This window comes from Scatophagus argus, chromosome 14, assembly GCF_020382885.2.
Source record: "Scatophagus argus isolate fScaArg1 chromosome 14, fScaArg1.pri, whole genome shotgun sequence".
Classification (NCBI taxonomy): domain Eukaryota; kingdom Metazoa; phylum Chordata; class Actinopteri; family Scatophagidae; genus Scatophagus; species Scatophagus argus.
The window spans coordinates 23202104-23219817 of record NC_058506.1 but is presented as its reverse complement, the minus strand read 5'-3'; the positions used below and the strand labels follow the sequence as shown (position 1 = coordinate 23219817).

Sequence of the window (17714 nt, the reverse complement as noted above, 5' to 3'; positions counted from 1 at the left end):
GGAAAAGGCTGGAAGTGTTTGCTGAGACCCAAACTCACCCAGGTCGCTGAGCAACGGCAGCAGGTCTGTGGAGTAGCTGAGCCTCAGCACAGGCAGAGTGAGGGACACCTTGGCAGGGAGGAGAGTCATGGAGAGGTCCTGAACAAACTCCGCAGTAAGACTCTCCTCCAGCAGTGTCATGTTGGAAGTCACGTCATCAGGCAGGAAGATGAACATGCTGACATCATCCTGCATCTGGATCTGAGCGATCTGAACACGACCACATCAAATTCATGTTTCAAGCATTACAGGCTGATTACAGTTTTTTTATGGTTGTTTACACACTACAATAAAATGATCACACAACCCTACACTCAAGAAGCAAAACACTTATCCAGATTTTCACAATCATAAGCACAAACTCTGCCTAACACTTTTTGCAAAACAACAAAACAAAACAGTAATTTGCAAAATGCTACACACATTTTCAAACTTTAGGCACAGCTAAGCACTGTGATGTGCTCTGGCTTTCAAAATGACCCCACCTATAAACAAATTGGATAAAGCCATCCACCTGCTGTGCAAACACATCTGTGCTTAATTGAAAACACACCAATCAGGTGGGTATAAGCAGTATAAAAAGGCAGCAGGTGAGTTCACCTGCTTTTACTGTAACAAAAATGGAAGGAGCTAGAAGAAGAAGAGGGAGAAATGTAATTGGGCACAGGGCTATTACCAATGTGCCAGGGCAGCGTGGGGGCAGCATCACCCTTTGCGCTGCCATTACCCAGAATGGGATCCTTCACCGTCATGCCAGTCTGGGTCCATACAACACTGATCTAATTCTTGCATTTCTTCACAGATTACTCATTTTATACAGTATTTTTGTGTTAGAGTGGTTGTTGTGTTTAAAGTGTTTAAAGTAGCAAGCATATATTTTTTTCCTGATTTTCCATGTTGACTGTAATGTTGATTGTGTATATGGTAAATAAATATTTTCATCAGTCAGCAGAATTGGTCTTGTGAGATTTTACAAATGCGTTTTGAATTAATTACAGTAGTGTATAACTGATTGAAACTGTGTCAGATTATTTTAAAGACTGTGTGAGTGACATGAAAACAAAATAGCATGTTCATAAATATGTGTATAGTTTTGGCTAAAGTGCTTCATTTTGCAAACAAGCTGGGGTGTTCTGCAAATTGGGTGTGGTGTTTGATTAATTGTGCTTTGAAAAAAGAGCCCTGTTTTCAAAATCGTGTGTGATGATGATGATGACACATGATGGTACATTTTGTAGTCGTTTAAAAGACACATAATGATGGTAATCCTTAGCAAAAAGTAGTATATTCGAAGTTAATTTTATTAAGTATGCTTGAGTATAAGTATAGCAAGTATACTACGGACCATGTACTTGTAGTGTACTAGAAAGTATACTAATTTAATACTTCTTTGAACTAAACATTTTTAAGTTTATAAAAGTATATTTTAAGTACACTTAATAAGGTCATTTTAAGTCTACAAAAGTACACTTTCAAGTATACCACAAGTGCACTCATCTATATGCAACTAGTGTACTACTTATATACTTCTAGTCCTCCATCTATTGAAGTATACTTAAAGTATACCACAAGTACAGTCTTCTATGTACTGCCATTGTATGAGGTTAAAAAAAACTGAAACCGTTAATGCTGTCTTACCTGATATGATTAAAACAAAATGTGTTCTTGCTGAAACAAATGATGCTGTGTACATAACACCATTGCCAAGCCCTTAAGAAAGGGACTAGAACTTGATCAATAAAGTCAAGTCAAATGTTTCTCTGGTTTTGTGTATGTCTTTAAGGTACATAAAGATAATGCAATTGAGCACACATATTATTTACTGTAAACTTTTAAACTCCAGCACTATATGATCTTGAACATGTAAGTCTATAACAGGGGTAACACCTCAAAGTAAATGTGTGTAGTGAAAAACATTTTTATTCCGCTAAATTAAATGTAAGCATGAGTCAATGACTTGACCTTATTCTGTACTTGGATCAAGATATAACAAGTAATAGTACGTTGTGGCAGAAAGAAGTAAAAATATACTATAGTACAAGTATAAGCTTTAGTATTAAAGTATAAGTGTAAGTGCAAGCGTTAATGTACTTAGTCTTAGACTTTTTTTAGTATATAAAAAGTAAACTTCAAGTATACTGCTTGAGTTTTAGTATAAAACAAGTATACTCGTAGTACACTTGAATAAACTACTTTTTGCTAAGGGTAAGCTTTCAGACTAGAAAACACTCACCGTGCAGCTCAAGTCTGTGTCAGCTCCCATCTTCACGGGGTAGTTATCCTGTTGCACCATGGAAATCCGGACAGGTGTTCCACCTTCAACTTGAAAGTTTTCCATTGCTCCGCTCTGGCTGAACCGAGTCACCCATTTCCCTGTTTACATCCAGAAAACATCTGAGATCATACACATCATTAACTGGGTATGACTTGTTCTAACAACCAGGAGACCCTCAAACCACTGCAGCAACTGAAATCCAACTTACCTTTAAAGTAGGCGGCACTTATGGCGTTCACTCCAGGGTTTTTAGGGAAGGATGAGGTCAGAAAGCGCTGGACCTTCCCATCTGTCTGCTGAGACACCCAGTCATTGACTTCTTTTACATCTCTGGCCCCACCCTGCAGCGCCTTGGGGCGAACTCCATACTGCTGCTCCACCAGCGTGAAAAAGTCCTGCTTCAGACGAAGTCCTGACAATAGACGCCTTACAGAGTCAGCTTACAGATACATCACAAATTAAGAACCATAACCAAAAACTAACATGAGGGGTCCATAATAAATCATCTGAATTGAGACTGTTTTCAACATGGACCACAGGACATAAACAAGGGCCTGAATTTGTCATTGGGGATCATGGAAGCATGGGATCCAGAACTCTTTTCATCTTATTTGAATAATTTTGTAAAAATGCTGACGCTTGAAGGAAAAGCACTCAATCACTGAGGATTCAAAATAACAGCCTTTAAGCTTAGTATTGATGAAGTGCTTGTCAGGTTACCTAACAGCAGAAATCCAAACACATTTCTGAGTCCAGAGGGCTGTGTTATGCATAAAATCATACCCGAGTTGAGCTGTTTACAGGTGTGCAGGTCAACAATTGGAACTCTGTAACAACCCAGTGCAGCACTATGAACATCTATGAGAAGACATTCGATCAAGAGTCTGCAGCTTGACTGAGGTCTGATTCATGAGATTAGATGAGAAGCTGACACATTATTGCTCCAGTTTGCATCAAAGTATATGCGTGACCTTTCATCACCTGATGTAGATCAGACCATAAATTCAAAGCTCACATACATGTGTCAGGTGATAGAGCTGTCACATAAACAGAGGAAGTTAGGCTACTGACTGTGTGATTCATTCAGCTTCCTGTCACTTCAACCATGGTTTCTCTCCTTAAGTTTCTTTACTCTCCTGTGTTCTTTCTGACAAGGTTGAAGTTTTCCTCTGCAGTAAACAGATCTTAAAGGGGTTAGGAGAATTTAGAATTTCCTTTATTGGTCCCACAGTGGGGAAATTTGTCATGTTTTCAGTTTCAGTAAGTCTTGAACAGACATGTGGAGCTCATCCTCCTACAAGAACTCACGTCGGGCCAGGTAGATGCGTGCCGCAGTGCTCAGACCTTTTCCAGGCACCCTGACCGAGGCCAGTAGGTCCCTCAGGGTGTTGTGGAGCTGAGGATCCTGCAGGGTGTGGTACCTCAGAGCCCTGAACAGCTGCCTCTGAGAATGTTCAGACCCTCCTGAGGTACAAGGGGTAACACATTCTGGTCAAGTTCAGTCATATTTTTATGTGCACCATCTTTGTTTCCTTCGAATCTTGAGCACTACTGAGGTTCTAAAGCACATGAGAATGAAGATTTAATATTTTCTTTAGCTGACGACTTGGAGTGGAAGCATTTTGCTACCTGTGAGGTCCAGACTGAACTTAGACGACATTAGTAATCTTGTGCAGTGGTGTAATGTGTAGCAATATTGAAAAACAAAGTTAAACATGGTGTCTCCGTGCACTGCTGTATGATGAATACTGAGCAAGTTAAACAATTAAGTTGAGTTAAAATAAGCATTAGAGAAAAAAGACATCATCAAACCAACTGATGATGTGGGTTTTGGGGAGCAGCAACCAAAACTGAAATAAACAGAAACAGTTTGGCTGATGGCCCACACACACACCACAGCAGACCTAAGAACCAGTATGGGTGTAGTTAATCGTGTGTTTGTGTTGTCACCCATGGAGAGCTGTGTCAGCACCACCGACACGCTGACTGGGGCCAGAAAGATGTTTGTGGCAGCTTCACGGTTCGCCAGGGCACGGAACAGGTTGTAGCCAAAGTCCGAGGTAGCGGCACCCATCTTGGTCTGAGGGGTGGTGAAGAGCTCCACATGTTCCTCCTCCCCACCCGTCTCTTCAGCTCCTGTCTCTGTCTGGAATGGATCAAAACATACAAAAGATCTGCTGCCACAACCAAAATCTCAGACTTTGCCAAAGCCATTCATGTATTGTTGTCTGTATATGTGAGAAACTGATTTTTCTAGCTGAGCCTGACCTACCTGAGCCTGACAGAAGCTCAGGATGACTCCAAACACCAGCAAGAAAGCTGCTCGCTTCATCCTGCAGGACAAACACAGAAACCAGAGCTGAGACAGAGGACAGATGGAGCTCAGACAGCGGACAGATGGAGCTGAGACAGAGGACAGAGATTCAAGACCTCGGAGAAACTCATTAACTTCTTTTAATGGTGAAAGAATTTTCATGTTTGGTGAGGTGAAAAAACTAGAATTTGTTTGTGCCCACTGGTTTTCAAAAGAAACAACATTTGGAGTGTGAAACAGCTGATTATGTCCTCATCCAGCAGCCCCAGATCAACTTGGTGGTTCAGGTGGGGTCTGTTAGTGTCTCCTGATGAGTCTCAGTCCAGTCCTCCCTCTCTGTTAACTCAGAGTTTGGTCTCCACCTCCTCAGTGTGTCTGCTGTCTGCTGGTCTGCAACTCCTGTGTGGTGAATTTTTCAGCATTTTCTCTAAACTAAATCTAACACGTGATAGAGACACAGTAAAAAGTGCAAGGAGGAACAAAAGAAGAAAAAAGCAAATGAAGAAGGAAACTAATAAAAAGAATAAGAAATCAGAACCGTTCAGTAATGAGAGGAAAGTCCTCCTTTGTTTTCACAGCAGAACCACATAATTTCAGAGCAGTGCTTCGTATAATTTCAGGGGAGAGATGCTAAATTATCTAAATCTACATCACTATACTATTTCAGCTATTATGCTGCAGCCAAATGTAATCGCTGCTGGATGGTATTTACTTGAGCGAATGAAGCATTGCTTTAATGTACCATGACAGGGAGGTGATGCAAGTGGACATTCAGAGAGCAGGACTGAGAGTCCAGAGTCCAGAGTTCATGTCCAGACTCATGTCTCTGCTTTAGGCAACAAAAGCTTTTTGGTTTAGTCAAAGGTTGTAGTTTGGCTTAAATGCTAATCTGTATGTTGATTAACAACATTTCCTGAAGCCCAGGAAAGACAGAGAAAGAGACCACGATTCAAGACTACTTCAACCGACATCTTCCAGCTGCATTTATAGCAACAGAACCAGGTTTTTCCAGCCAAAATGTTTTCCTAACCCTGACCGAGTGTGTTCATCCCTACATTAACCAGATCAGCAGTACAGCACAACATAAAATGTTTCAAAGACATTCAGTTTCAACATATCTGTGGTCTGCAGAAAACCAACACTTGTTCTGGTGATGGGTCGGGATGTAAGGAGGCCCACAAAGACCACCTGAGTCTGATCGAGACCTTCATCAAGCCCATCAGAAAACCAGTCATTAGGAGAGGGAATTACAATGTTTGTTCTTCAGGAGTCAAATAGAAGTTTCATCTCACTCTCTCTCTCACACATACACACAATGTCTCTTTTGTTCTTCTGCACACATCTGGACCCAGCAGTCATGGTTTTACAAAACAAATCTGAACCTCAGGCCCCACACGTACACACACACAGCGCCTGATGGGAAATCCAGATGTCGTCCAAAAAGCTCTGAGGTTGCAGTTTTTTTCCCAGATTCTGCTCTTTCCTTTAAGTCTGAATGCAATACTGTTTGACTCGGACGTTTTCAGCAGACCATGAAGGCAACACAGCAAACATAAGAGTCACATGTTTAAGTCCTGATCAGAGTGTATCAGATCAACAGATCAACCTTTGTCCCGATCTCAAACACAAATTTTCACATAACTGATCACAAAAAACTAAGTTTTAGGGGTTTGGGAGCTTTTCTTGGGAAGGTTTACCATCATGTCAGCAATATTCAGACTGCAGAGTCTGAGCAGGACATCTGAATGCACCAGTCGTTTCACAAGGATCTTTAAGGATAATTTAAGTCTGAACTGCTGCTACGCTGAGGAGTTTAAAATATGAACAGAACTGATGGGAACCTGCAGGGCCCTGCAGCAGACTGAAGACAGACAGCAAGTCTCCTGCTTGTCTCTGCGACTCATAGGAATGTTTCTCATTGGCTGCTCATCAACTCTCTGATACCACATTTTAAACAGTCCAGACCACCGAATTATTCCATAGAACTACAGAAATGTTTGTGGCAAAAAAGTTCCCCATATAACAAGAGAACAATGTAAAACCAAAAGTTAGAACACATACAAAGACGTAAATATGTATAAAGATGTAAATTATATTTAATGACAGCAGTATCTAATGATTAAGTCATAAGTCATTTTGGTTTCAGAGTGTCAGAGGACTGACCCTGTGTCTGCTCCGCTGAAATCAGAACTGTTACATAAACTGTTGAGTGGATAAGCTCCAGCTGTGACTGTGTTTCTTGGCTCAGCGACAGGAGCTGAGATGGAAAAGCTGAAATGAACTGGAGAAAGTTCATCTTTCTGACACTTTAAAACGTTTTGAAATCATCATGCAGAGAGGGCTTGTTTCGTCAAATACTGGACAGACGCCTGTAAACATTTTCTGGTGCTTCATCTCTATTTGGCAGTACCAAATTAAACCTAAATTTATCTTCACGTCGCAGAGCAAATGATCAAAAAGTCGAAAGCTGCGCGTAAAGGGAAAGAAAGACTCACCTCTGCTCCGCTCCTGGAAAGTCTGCGTCGGTCTGAATATCCGTCTCTGCAGCTGAGACGAGGCTTCGCCTCATTGACGCCTCCTCGATCTGCGCTTATAGCGGCGCGTCCCCGCAGTTGGCGGAGAGGAGCCGGGAGCGCGCAACACGGACAGAAATAAGCTTCAGACATGAAGGGGCGCTGGAGTTTAACCAGCAATACCAGTGCAGTCTGCTCCCATCATCACTGTCCAACCCATTAGAGGTCTTTTATTTTATAGTGTTATACATTGAGAGTTCATTAATCTGGGCAGGAAAGCTCCAAAGCCTGCTGGGAATTCTTTCACCTGAGAAACAAAGGAAACGCATCAAAGACCTGAACCACTGCTATCAACTCAGAGTTGACATCAAAGACACCTGAGATGACCTTATACATGATTGGAAGAACAGCAGAATGGGACCTCCTGTGGACCTCTGAAACCCCCCAAAGTACCTCTAGAACACATCTGAAGGATATCTAGAATCCTATGACCACCTGACCACCGCAATGTTTGAATACCAACCTCAACCTCGACTACCATGCAGTTGGTAAGTTCTGGAAGGATGAAGAGTTGTCAGTCATCAAGTCCAGACCTGTGAATGACTAAAATCATTGTTTCACTAGTTTGATATTATTGGTTCCCTGTTCTGGACTTTTTCTTCCTTTTCTGTGTGAATCTATTTGAAATTTCTTTCAAACAAACCCAAAATTTAAAGTCTCTTTCAACAACACAAATACAGCTTTTTGTTTTATTTTCTTTTGAAATTGTCACTTTGTAGATAAAACATCTGCAAAGGAAAGATTTTTAACATCATAAAGCATAGTTGAAAATATTTGGTTTTATATGAAACAGTCTTGTGTTTCCTCTCAGTGGATTTTCTCTCTGCTGTTTGCTGTCTTCAAATGTATTACAAGAGTATTATGAAGTCACTGAATATTTTTTAGCATTCTCATCACATCAGAAATCAATGTTCTAACTTTCAGCAACAAACACAACTGCTGCATCTCCAAACATGGTGAACTTTTCCTTTGAAAGATCTGAGGCAGGTTCTGACTGGTCTGGTTTGGAGCAGATTCTGTCTCTGTTACTGCTGTTCACTGTCACCTGTGGGAGCGCTACATGACTGCATGCTGCCACCCTCTGCTGGCTCTATCTCACTGCACAATGTGTCGCTGTCTTTACTGTTCACCATCACAGGTTGGTCACTCATGGTTCTGTTGCCATGGGGATCATCATTCAGCACACGGTCGTTGTCGGGGGCGGGGTTTGTGACGATGCCCATGAAGAGGGGGGCCAGAGAGGCATCATCGACAAGGGCAAAGAGGAAGGGAGAGTTGACAGAGAAAAGGGAGACAGAGCGTGTGGAGGTAACAACAGTGGTGGCTGACGCCTCCACACCTTCCTCGTTGAGTTCTACTGTGCTAGCATGGCGAACATCCGTCACCCTCAGAGGATGGTCTGAAATCCCAGAAAGATCAGGACCCGAAAACAGAGAACCAAGGCCTGATAGAGAGACAGGAAGGCAGTTACAGACTGAAGGGCCAGATATTCTATGCATAGACAGTAATCACAAAGACCATGTGGACAGAAAGTGTAAACCCACTGTGAAATTGCTCATAGGTTTGTTGACTAACATTGTGGACATTGCCATCATCTTCTAACCTGAACCCTAATCTTTTCTAAGAGAAAGTGACCATATCTGGATAAGAGGGAAAATCTAGGGAGGATGTCCTAGTTGGATCTGGCTGAGAACCTGAGGACCCCTATGGTAGCAACTTGTTAATCACAAGGTACCCTTGCCCTGAGTCACCCCCTGCTTTATGATATGTTTGACTCTGAATGAGATCATTATTCACTAAATGAACATAGGTTGCTTGTTTCAAGCAACTGAGACCATATACTCGTCAGGAAACTGTTTACTGAGATCAGAAATCAACTGAGAAGTCGACTCATTTTCTTGTAAGCTCACATACAGTCAGACTTCTGCTTGACACTGGTGGAGTCGCCCCCTGTTGGATGTCAGAAACACTGCAGGTTTAAGGTACTTCTGCATTGGTTTTACATTACAGATGTGGAAACTGTGTCCACAATTTATACTTTCTGTGGTGAAGAGTCATAGTCATGAGCAACAACAACGTTTAACTGACAGACACCAGCAGCTATGCAGACACAGAAAGTTAAACTCACGGTTCAATGCACCAACAAGGAAGGAAAGGATTGTTGGGAGTCTGGGTGATTTATTTTATCAAAGGTGTGCTTTAAGAGAAGTTGTCTCATTTCTTGTTCAAAGTACAGCAGGCAGTATTAATACTCACCAGTTGTTTAAAAATTAAGCCTACACACCAGCGGTGTCAGTACATGTGCCTACTTACGCTTCAGAGTATCAGTGTATCACACTGATTCCCCAGATTGGAACATTTAGGCTACTGTAAACTGACCACTTCTTATGTCTCCATAATGTGTCCAAGGTGTTTGACCATTGTCAAATCTCACACTACACAACATGTTGCCCTTTAGTGCTGTGTATCACCCTTTGTTGTTTCTTCCCTTTAGTGAAGCTAATATTCTCACCCATGCTGGTCAGGACTTCTTGGAGCTCCTGGCGGTACTGTAGCTTCATCTTGGGTAAGTTGACCTGCATTATTTTCTCTTGAGGTAGACGTCCATAAAGGTCTGAGATGTTCAGTTTGGGAAGCACTGATGACACGTTTCCTCTGCCTGGCAAGGGCATGACAATTATGAAGCTGGTGTTTCCCTTGAAGGGAAAACTGGCAACCTGTATAAGAAAAAAGAACCTTTTTTGTTCCATTTCATATGGACTAACTCAAAAGGTCATTGACACAAGTATGTGTCAAGTCTTTGTACTCCACTCCCAAGTCAAAAACCAAGTTAAGGCAGACTTGATAGACTTATACTTCTATGTGCAACTACAAATGCTGAACAAAGTGGAAAGTTGTGGCATCTTTGTCTGTAAATTCTGATCCAGACTTTTTCCATGCCTCAATTCATTTATTCTTTGTATACCAGCTGCACTTAATTGCACCATGGAGCCCTTGTTGCTATGTGTATCAAACTCCAACACAGACAGCAATGGACAGAAGCAGCTGCCCGTAAACGACACCAAAACACGGTAGATACTCTCAGCAGTGTTTTCTTATGTTACTGTTTTGGTACAAACTGCCAGTGTGGAGATAGTCCAAATAGAAAATCCCCCTGCATTTGGTGCATGGTGGATGTTAAATTTGGACAGATAATGTTAACGTTAGTTGATTCAGTTAATGAATGAAAGTAATTGTTTGGTGGCTTTTTAAATTGTGATTGATTATTTTCAAGTCAAAAGGCTAAAGTTCAAGAGAAATCTTGAGAGTCCAAATTGAGTTGATTCTGTCAAGTCTAAAGTCATCAACTTGTGATTTAAGTCTGACTTGAGTCCCAGTTATGTTGCTCAAGTTCACACTTTTGACTCTCAACAGACTGTTGGAATACATGGTGATTAAAAGGTAAAAGGAACAAAATTAAAAAAGACAAAAAACATTTTTAAAACATAACTTATTTCAACCATGGTCACTGAAAACATTTGTCTATGACTGGCTGTTCAGTCAAAGTGGCAAGAAGCTTTAAACATCGGTGGCAGCAGGCTAAGTAAAGCAGGCCAACCATGTCTTCCAGCTTGTCCTGGGGATCCTACAATGCAAACTAACATAGGATGTCCAGGGTCTTGATGCAACCTTAACTCTGCTATGACCACAGATTTGATTTAAAAAAAATCATAAGTCATATTTGTCAGATTCAAACAAAATCTTAATCACTCCTAAGTAAAATTACTCTTCCATTAGAATTCATGAGGGTTAGGGTTCAAAATCCAGACTGTCCTCTTTGAACTGAGACATTTGGTCACAAAAGAGAGACATAAAGATGCGAGACACACATATTTGTTTTTGAATACAGATAAAAAGAAAAATCATGCATTGGAGTGAAAAGTGTTGATTCCTCTTGTGGTTATGGACAGTATCAGCAACATCACTGATGAACCCATGCCAAATCCGGTGTTACCTGTGCTTCTAGTTTTGGATCATCCAGCAGGCGGAGCGGGTACTGGGCAGACTTCATCATGTCCACTAACACAGAGTTCTGGTTGTCCAGATAGAACACTCCCTTAGAGGTCACCATGGGGTCAAATCGTGTCTGCCATTCACCTGAGAAACACAGCATCATTACCAAGTGAGTAAAATCAGTTTTTGACAACCTGAACTCATGAGGTTCAGGTTGGTGATAGGGTGGTTGGTGACATAAGCAGCCTCCAAAATGTCATCTGCCTCCAGCTCAGCCACTCATAGAATTCAGTTGTAATAGCACGTTTCAACCTGTAGACTGCAATTGAGAGCGTACTGATTCAAATATTACTGCAGACATTGATTGCTTTCTCAACAACACTGCAGCCACTTTATATACCTTCATTGTTATGCTGATGACACTCAGTTGTACTTATCCGTAAAGCCTGAAGAAACAGAGCCATTAGCCAGGCTCCAGGCATGTCTTAAGGACATAAAGGACTGGATGACCTCCAATTTTTTATTATTAAACTCAGACAAAACTAAGGTCATTGTTTTTGGCCCCAAACATCTCAGAACTAGGACAGCTGATAATATTCTCTCTCTGGACAGCATTACTTTGGCCTCCAGTATGACTGTGAGGAACCTCGGCGTTATCTTTGATCAGGATGTGTCATTTATCCACCATATTAAACAGATCTCTTAGACCGCCTTCTTTCACCACCATAATATTGCTAAAATTAGGAGTGTCCTCTCTCAGAGTGATGATGAAAAACTTGTCCATGCTTTTGTTACTTCTAGGCTGGACTACTGCAACTCATTATTAACAGGATGTCCAAATTACTCTATTAATTGCCTGCAGCTGATCCAGAATGCAGCAGCTGGAGTTTTGACAGGAATCAGTAAAAGGGATCATATCTCCCCCATCTTAGCTTCTCTTCACTGGCTTCCGGTAAAATTCAGAATAGATTTTAAAATTCTCCTACTTACATATAAGGTCCTAAATGGACTAGCCCCACCATACCTGCAGGATCTAATAGTCCCATATATTCCCAATAGAACACTCAGATCAGAGAGTGCAGGTTTACTTGCAGTTCCCAGATTTCATAAAAGTAGAATGTGAGGACGAGCCTTTAGCGATCAGGCACCCCTGCTGTGGAACCAGCTGCCAATCTGGGTTCGACAGGTAGACGCCACCTCCAGTTTTAACACCAGACTTAAAACCTTTCTGTTTAGTAAAGCGTATAGTTAGCCTCAAACAAAGTGTGTAGGGCTGGTAGCCATAGTTACAGTCACTTCTTGGCAGACAGCCGCAGGTAGAACAGGTGTGACTATCATAGCTACGCTGCTATAGGGCAGTTCCCCCACCCCCACAACACCACCACCATCTTTACTCCCCTACCTCCTCTCCTCTTCTTCCTCTCCCCTCCTCTTCCCTCATCAGATCAACATATAATTCATTATTTTCTGTCACTAACTGTGTGTCCAGTTGTCCTCGTAGTTTTGTGTCTCTCCCTCCCTTTCTTTCTCTCTCTGTATCTTTCTGCAGGTTTCTCTCCATCCAGATCTACATGTTGAACTGCATCCTCTGACAAACCCAGTGACAAACCCAGTGTCTACTGTCAACATCTGCCCATGTCGTTCTTCTGTGTAGTGCTATTAGACCTAACTTGAACAACATATCATCTAAAAAACCAATACATAATCTTCAGAATTCCATTTATAACAACCTGTCATGTTTGTCCTTTGTAATATATGATGTTTATTGCATGTATGTTTCTCTCTCTCTCTCTTTCATCCTCTCTGTCCTGTCTACCTCTTCTTCTCCTCCTTCACCTGGCCGACTATCAGCAGGATGGTTCTCCCTTGTGAGTCGGGTCCTGCTCAGGGTTTCTTCCTGTTAAAAGGGAGTTTTTCCTTGCCACTGTCTGCTTGCTCAGGGGTTCAGGCTCTGGATTTCTGTAAAGCACCTAGAGCCAATTTTGATTGTATAAGATGCTATATAAATAAAAATTCAATTGAATTGCTACGCATATTTATAACACAAAACAGAAAATCCAACTACTTTCCTCTAGAAAATCAGGTTTTGAATCTGAATCAATCAGTAACCCTACTAAGTACCTATTTAAATTGATTTTCAACTGAAAAAAGTGGTTTAGGGGTTTAGTTACTCCGTAAACAGATAACTGAGAAGGTACACATTTGAGATTTCATAGAAGTTAACTGATCTGTCATCACTCCTCTGAAATCCTGCCACTCACATTACTGCTGAAACATCTGTTCTGCGTTGTGCACTGATTGCCTGTCTTCACTTTGACTGTTTAAAGGACTTTACTGAGGGGACTTCAGGGCAATGGTTCACCTTTAAAATACACAGCATTTGTGAGCATAAGCACCACATCATGTGGAATACTTTGCAAGAAGTTGGGGATGTGACCATTGGTGGCATTCTCCACCCACTGGTTGACCTCATCCACAGAGACCAGAGGGACAGGCTGTGATTGGTACCTGAAGAGGAAAAAATTGTATTGTTGTTTTACTTCCTTGGTGCATATACATGAAAATCAGAACCTAAAGAATCTGTTAGAGTTCAACCAGTTCAGTCTGAAATGAAATGTGTGCAGCTCGGGGTGTATTTGCATTGTAGGAGTTGATACCTGGCCAGAGAGTCCTCAACAAAAGAAACCTTCACTTCAAATCCTGAGAGAAAAGAGAGAAAATGGAAAAGATGGATAAGGCAAAACTTAAACCAATCTTGTTAAAACCAATCATTAACACTCATCAGCACACACCTGGTCTCAGGTACATGCGTGTCGCCAATTCCAACGATGTGTTTCTGAAGTGAGGTAGAAGGCCTCCCAGGATGTGATGGTAACATGTTAGACTGTCAGCATGGAGGCTCTTCAGCAGCAGCTTCTCTGTCTCATTGCGAGCACCTGAGAGAAAAAAAAAATCAGCCTCAACAAATTGTTCTAAGAAATGTGCAGGAACAATTAATGGAGTAACTTGTGAACATGTGACGGCATTTCTTGAGGCAGAACTGCTTTGATGTTTTATGACATCAGACTTAAAATGTGCAGGCATGCTAGCAGCCCAGTGATGTTACGATGATGTTCTGTCGCCAGAAACTAATTAATCAAGGGTGACACTATGGAAGAAATCAGAGGAAGGGTATGGGGTATCAGGAAGGGTATCAGATTGTCAGGTTCAGCCCAGCATTCATGTTGGACTTTATGCAAAGCATGCCATTAAAACATTTGTTGGCAGTTGAAATGTCAGTCATTTTCTATACAGCTTATCCATCAGAGTCGCGGGGAGCTGGAGCCAATCCCAGCTGACTATGGACGAGAGGCAGGGAACACCCTGGACTGGGCACCAGTCAGTCACAGGGCTGACACACAAAGACAGACAACCACACACTCACACATAGGGGCAATGTAACCCTCTTGCTATGAGGCAACAATGCTATCCACTGCTCCGTGGTCCACAGTTGAAATGTTTAGACTTTATTAAGTGTGTCTGAGCCTAATGAGGACATGGAAACAAGACCTGGTGTCGTACCTTTGTTGTGTATACAACCAAATGTGAAATGTGAATTAGTGAAAAATCCCGCCGTACAACTGGCTGAATACTGATTTCTTGATTTTTATGAAAAACGAAATTAAACTCGAACTGACCCAGGGTGAGATGAGCAAGGGCAAAGGTCAGGCTGAGAGGTGACAGGACAACATTGGGCTGCAGTGGACCTATAGAAAGCTTTTCCAGAAGCTGTAAACCCAGTCGTTCTATGGCACCTCCTATTGACCTGCGTTCATCAGGGTTGAACCACCTCCTCCCTCCACAGCTGTGGACACCCTCCTCTGTGGCCTTCTCTTCGTTGACAGGACTTCCTACACTGGGCCCCTCCTGAAGACAGGAGGACAGACAGACAACTTTCTGAAAAGTTTGGTTATATCTGGTCCATTAAACAGCCAATGAACAGAAACACTTAGTTCTTACTGTCAGTCCTGGACAGCAGAGACAAAGCAAGAAAAGAAGAAGACACAGCTTCATTTCCACACAACCAGTCTGAAAGACACAGAGACATCATCAGTTACTAGATTATTACCACATTATCACTGCCAGATTACATGTCTTCGACTAGTGATGAGGGAGATCAGATTATTGCTGGTCAGACCACGAAAAGACTGTGAAAGCCATGATGGAGCCATGGGGAGTTTGAGGGATATGATGCAACAAAGGCTATATTTCTGCTCTTAAGTGATCTAATTAATATGAAACAGTACTATACATGCACTAACAAACTTCTATCAAAAGCTGTGGTATATTAAATTTTGTCTTTTGGTACTGTGAAAGGAAAAGTCCAGGGATTAGTTGTTAGGATACATCCTGTTTGGATCATACATCACAGCAATCCACTCAGTTGTTGCCAGTATGTTTCGGACTGGACCAAAGTGTTTGATCGACAGGCCAACAGCTGTGAACAACGCACTATTGAAATGTTTGTGTTTTTTCATTGTCCTGGAGTACATAATGTATCTGTGCAGCAGGTTTTAAGTCAGCTGAGGTTTCAGACATGGCTGCTGTGTTTACCAGCAGACTAAAGGTTACTGTTTCAGAACCTTTTATTGGTCAAATTGCAGTACACTAAATACACAGAAAACACTGAACTACATGAACTGTATGAATCCACTGACACTGTTTACATGATTATATATACCGTCTGTATGCTGTTGGCATCTTTTCTACTTAAGTACAATTAAAAAACATCTTTATGACCCACTTTATAAATTACAGATTTTAGCAGCACTGAAACTGACTGGCAGCAAAGCTGTCTTCAGTCACAGACTAGAGTGAAGATATCAAATCAAAGATGGTCTGAACTCACCTGGTCTGTCTATACTGTGGAGGCAGAAAGTACAGGGGTTAAAGAAGAGATGAATAAAATAAGAGTGCGGGCAGATGTGGTCAAGCTTCTCGAGGCTGGACTGCGTAGTGGCTGGACTCAGCAACTTATTGACTGGTTAATGATCAACCCCGGACAGATCCTGACTGTATGAGTGGTCACAACACAATGTAAAAATACAGAGACAGACTGTCAGTCAGACTGGTGCCAAACTCTTTGTAGACTTTGGTTTTAGTAGTGAATCCATCTCAGTGACAGTCAGATTCCTTCAATAGTAAACTGGGTTATTTCTAGCATGTCAGTTACTGAGACACAGCAAACTGTCTGTGTCTCCACAAGACTGTTGTTATTCCATCATCAACGTCTTATCATTCTGTCAGCAACGTTCAGCTACTGGCAGAATGACAAGGTGATGTATGTAGTGATTAGAGTATGAGTATATTGTGGCACACATTTGAATGTGTCTTATATTCAGGACTCAGCTAGTCTGAGGTTTTGGGCCTTCATGGCACTCTGCACATTCAGCAGAGTGTGGGTGGGTATTTGTTCTGTTCTGACTGTGTGGTTCCAGCTAAACGCCCCCACAGTGCTACCCTGTAACAAACAGTTAGCCTTTTACGTTGTTATGGCAATTTCATTTCTGCCTATAGTGAGTTAAGCAAAGGAAAACACAACAAATCCGGAAGACAGCATGCACCAAAATGTTTTTATCTCTATAGAGAGGAGGCAACACACAGAACCACACAGCAGCAAGCAGTTCAGAGCTGTGCCCCACTGGTTGAAGACTCCATCTCATTTTATACTTTCTAATGTGTCTCTGGTTCTTTGTATGGAGCTTTAAAGACATTCCTTCACAGGTTGAAAGACAAACAGACAGGATGTAATAACTGTTAGTACCCCAATTCAGGTTTATCTCCTGCCCTCTGCTTTACCCAGGATGTTATTTATAACAGGGCTATAACAGTCAGTTCACCAGGTCATTACTTGGTCACTATAACACTACATAACTAAAGCTACAGATTCAGTTCACAGATCTGTGGCTCACGTGAACTCCAAGACATACATTCACAAAGAAAAATGAGAATGCTTTATCGGTCCCAGCTTCAATTAATTTGTAGTTTTTCCATCTGTAAAACCAAGCATCTGCCAGCAGATGTCACCATTTTTTATTTCAGAAGAAAATCCCACCATGACATTCAGTAGTGGTATTTTAACAGGGTATTAATATTTTATATATTTTATAATATATATTTATTATATATAATATTTTATTTTTATATATTCAACACCTGATATTAATATTATTCCAACTTTAATACAATCTCCATTAAAATCTTATTAGGATCAATTGATTTTAGATTTTATATTTTTTGTTAATTGGTTGTGAATACTTTCCTCTGCATCTAATTGCTCTGCGTGAATGATCTATGCACTGATTGTGTTGTATGGCACCAGGCTGCACGATGTGTGCTCTGCTTGGTTTGTGTGCTGTTTCGTGGCTTCTGATAGTCACTTTGTCATCATCATACTGTCATTTTAGATTTCTTCAAACTTTATTTGTTAGTATATTTTTACATACACAGAAATTTTTCTTTCTTCTTTTTTTAAGCCATC

The 17714-nt window shown here is 41.4% G+C and overlaps 2 protein-coding genes across 6 annotated transcripts in view; both read right to left on the bottom strand.

The window, feature by feature from the left end:
- serpinf1 (serpin peptidase inhibitor, clade F (alpha-2 antiplasmin, pigment epithelium derived factor), member 1) overlaps positions 1–7625 on the bottom strand; it is an 8277-nt gene extending 652 nt beyond the window's left edge. The window contains exons 1-8 of one of the 3 annotated variants that reach the window (XM_046410744.1): positions 7124–7142; positions 4831–5027; positions 4587–4647; positions 4265–4460; positions 3623–3778; positions 2523–2726; positions 2273–2412; positions 39–249 (exon numbers count right to left, since the gene is read on the bottom strand). In XM_046410744.1, coding sequence (XP_046266700.1) covers positions 39–249; positions 2273–2412; positions 2523–2726; positions 3623–3778; positions 4265–4460; positions 4587–4646 — 967 coding nt within the window. In that variant the 5' untranslated portion in view covers position 4647; positions 4831–5027; positions 7124–7142. Of the gene's footprint in view, positions 1–38; positions 250–2272; positions 2413–2522; positions 2727–3622; positions 3779–4264; positions 4461–4586; positions 4648–4830; positions 5028–6791; positions 6870–7123 lie in introns of those variants that run through there. The other 2 variants (XM_046410743.1, XM_046410745.1) reach the window with 2 other exon arrangements.
- A 251-nt stretch (positions 7626–7876) lies between these two features.
- LOC124070647 (alpha-2-antiplasmin-like) lies at positions 7877–16239 on the bottom strand. Of its 3 annotated transcripts, XM_046410741.1 has the most exons (10): positions 16083–16211; positions 15599–15671; positions 15194–15262; positions 14872–15100; positions 13987–14130; positions 13852–13894; positions 13557–13702; positions 11196–11338; positions 9714–9918; positions 7877–8645 (listed from the first exon to the last, which is right to left on the bottom strand). In XM_046410741.1, exons 3-10 carry the CDS (start codon positions 15245–15247, stop codon positions 8227–8229), a joined length of 1383 nt encoding a protein of 460 aa, XP_046266697.1. In that variant the 5' UTR covers positions 15248–15262; positions 15599–15671; positions 16083–16211; the 3' UTR covers positions 7877–8226. The 3 variants fall into 3 exon arrangements, with proteins under 3 accessions (XP_046266697.1, XP_046266698.1, XP_046266696.1); XM_046410742.1 differs by lacking the exon at positions 15599–15671 and having other exon boundaries at positions 13608–13702; positions 16083–16239; XM_046410740.1 differs by lacking the exon at positions 15599–15671 and having other exon boundaries at positions 16083–16238.
- Positions 16240–17714: the final 1475 nt, after the last annotated feature.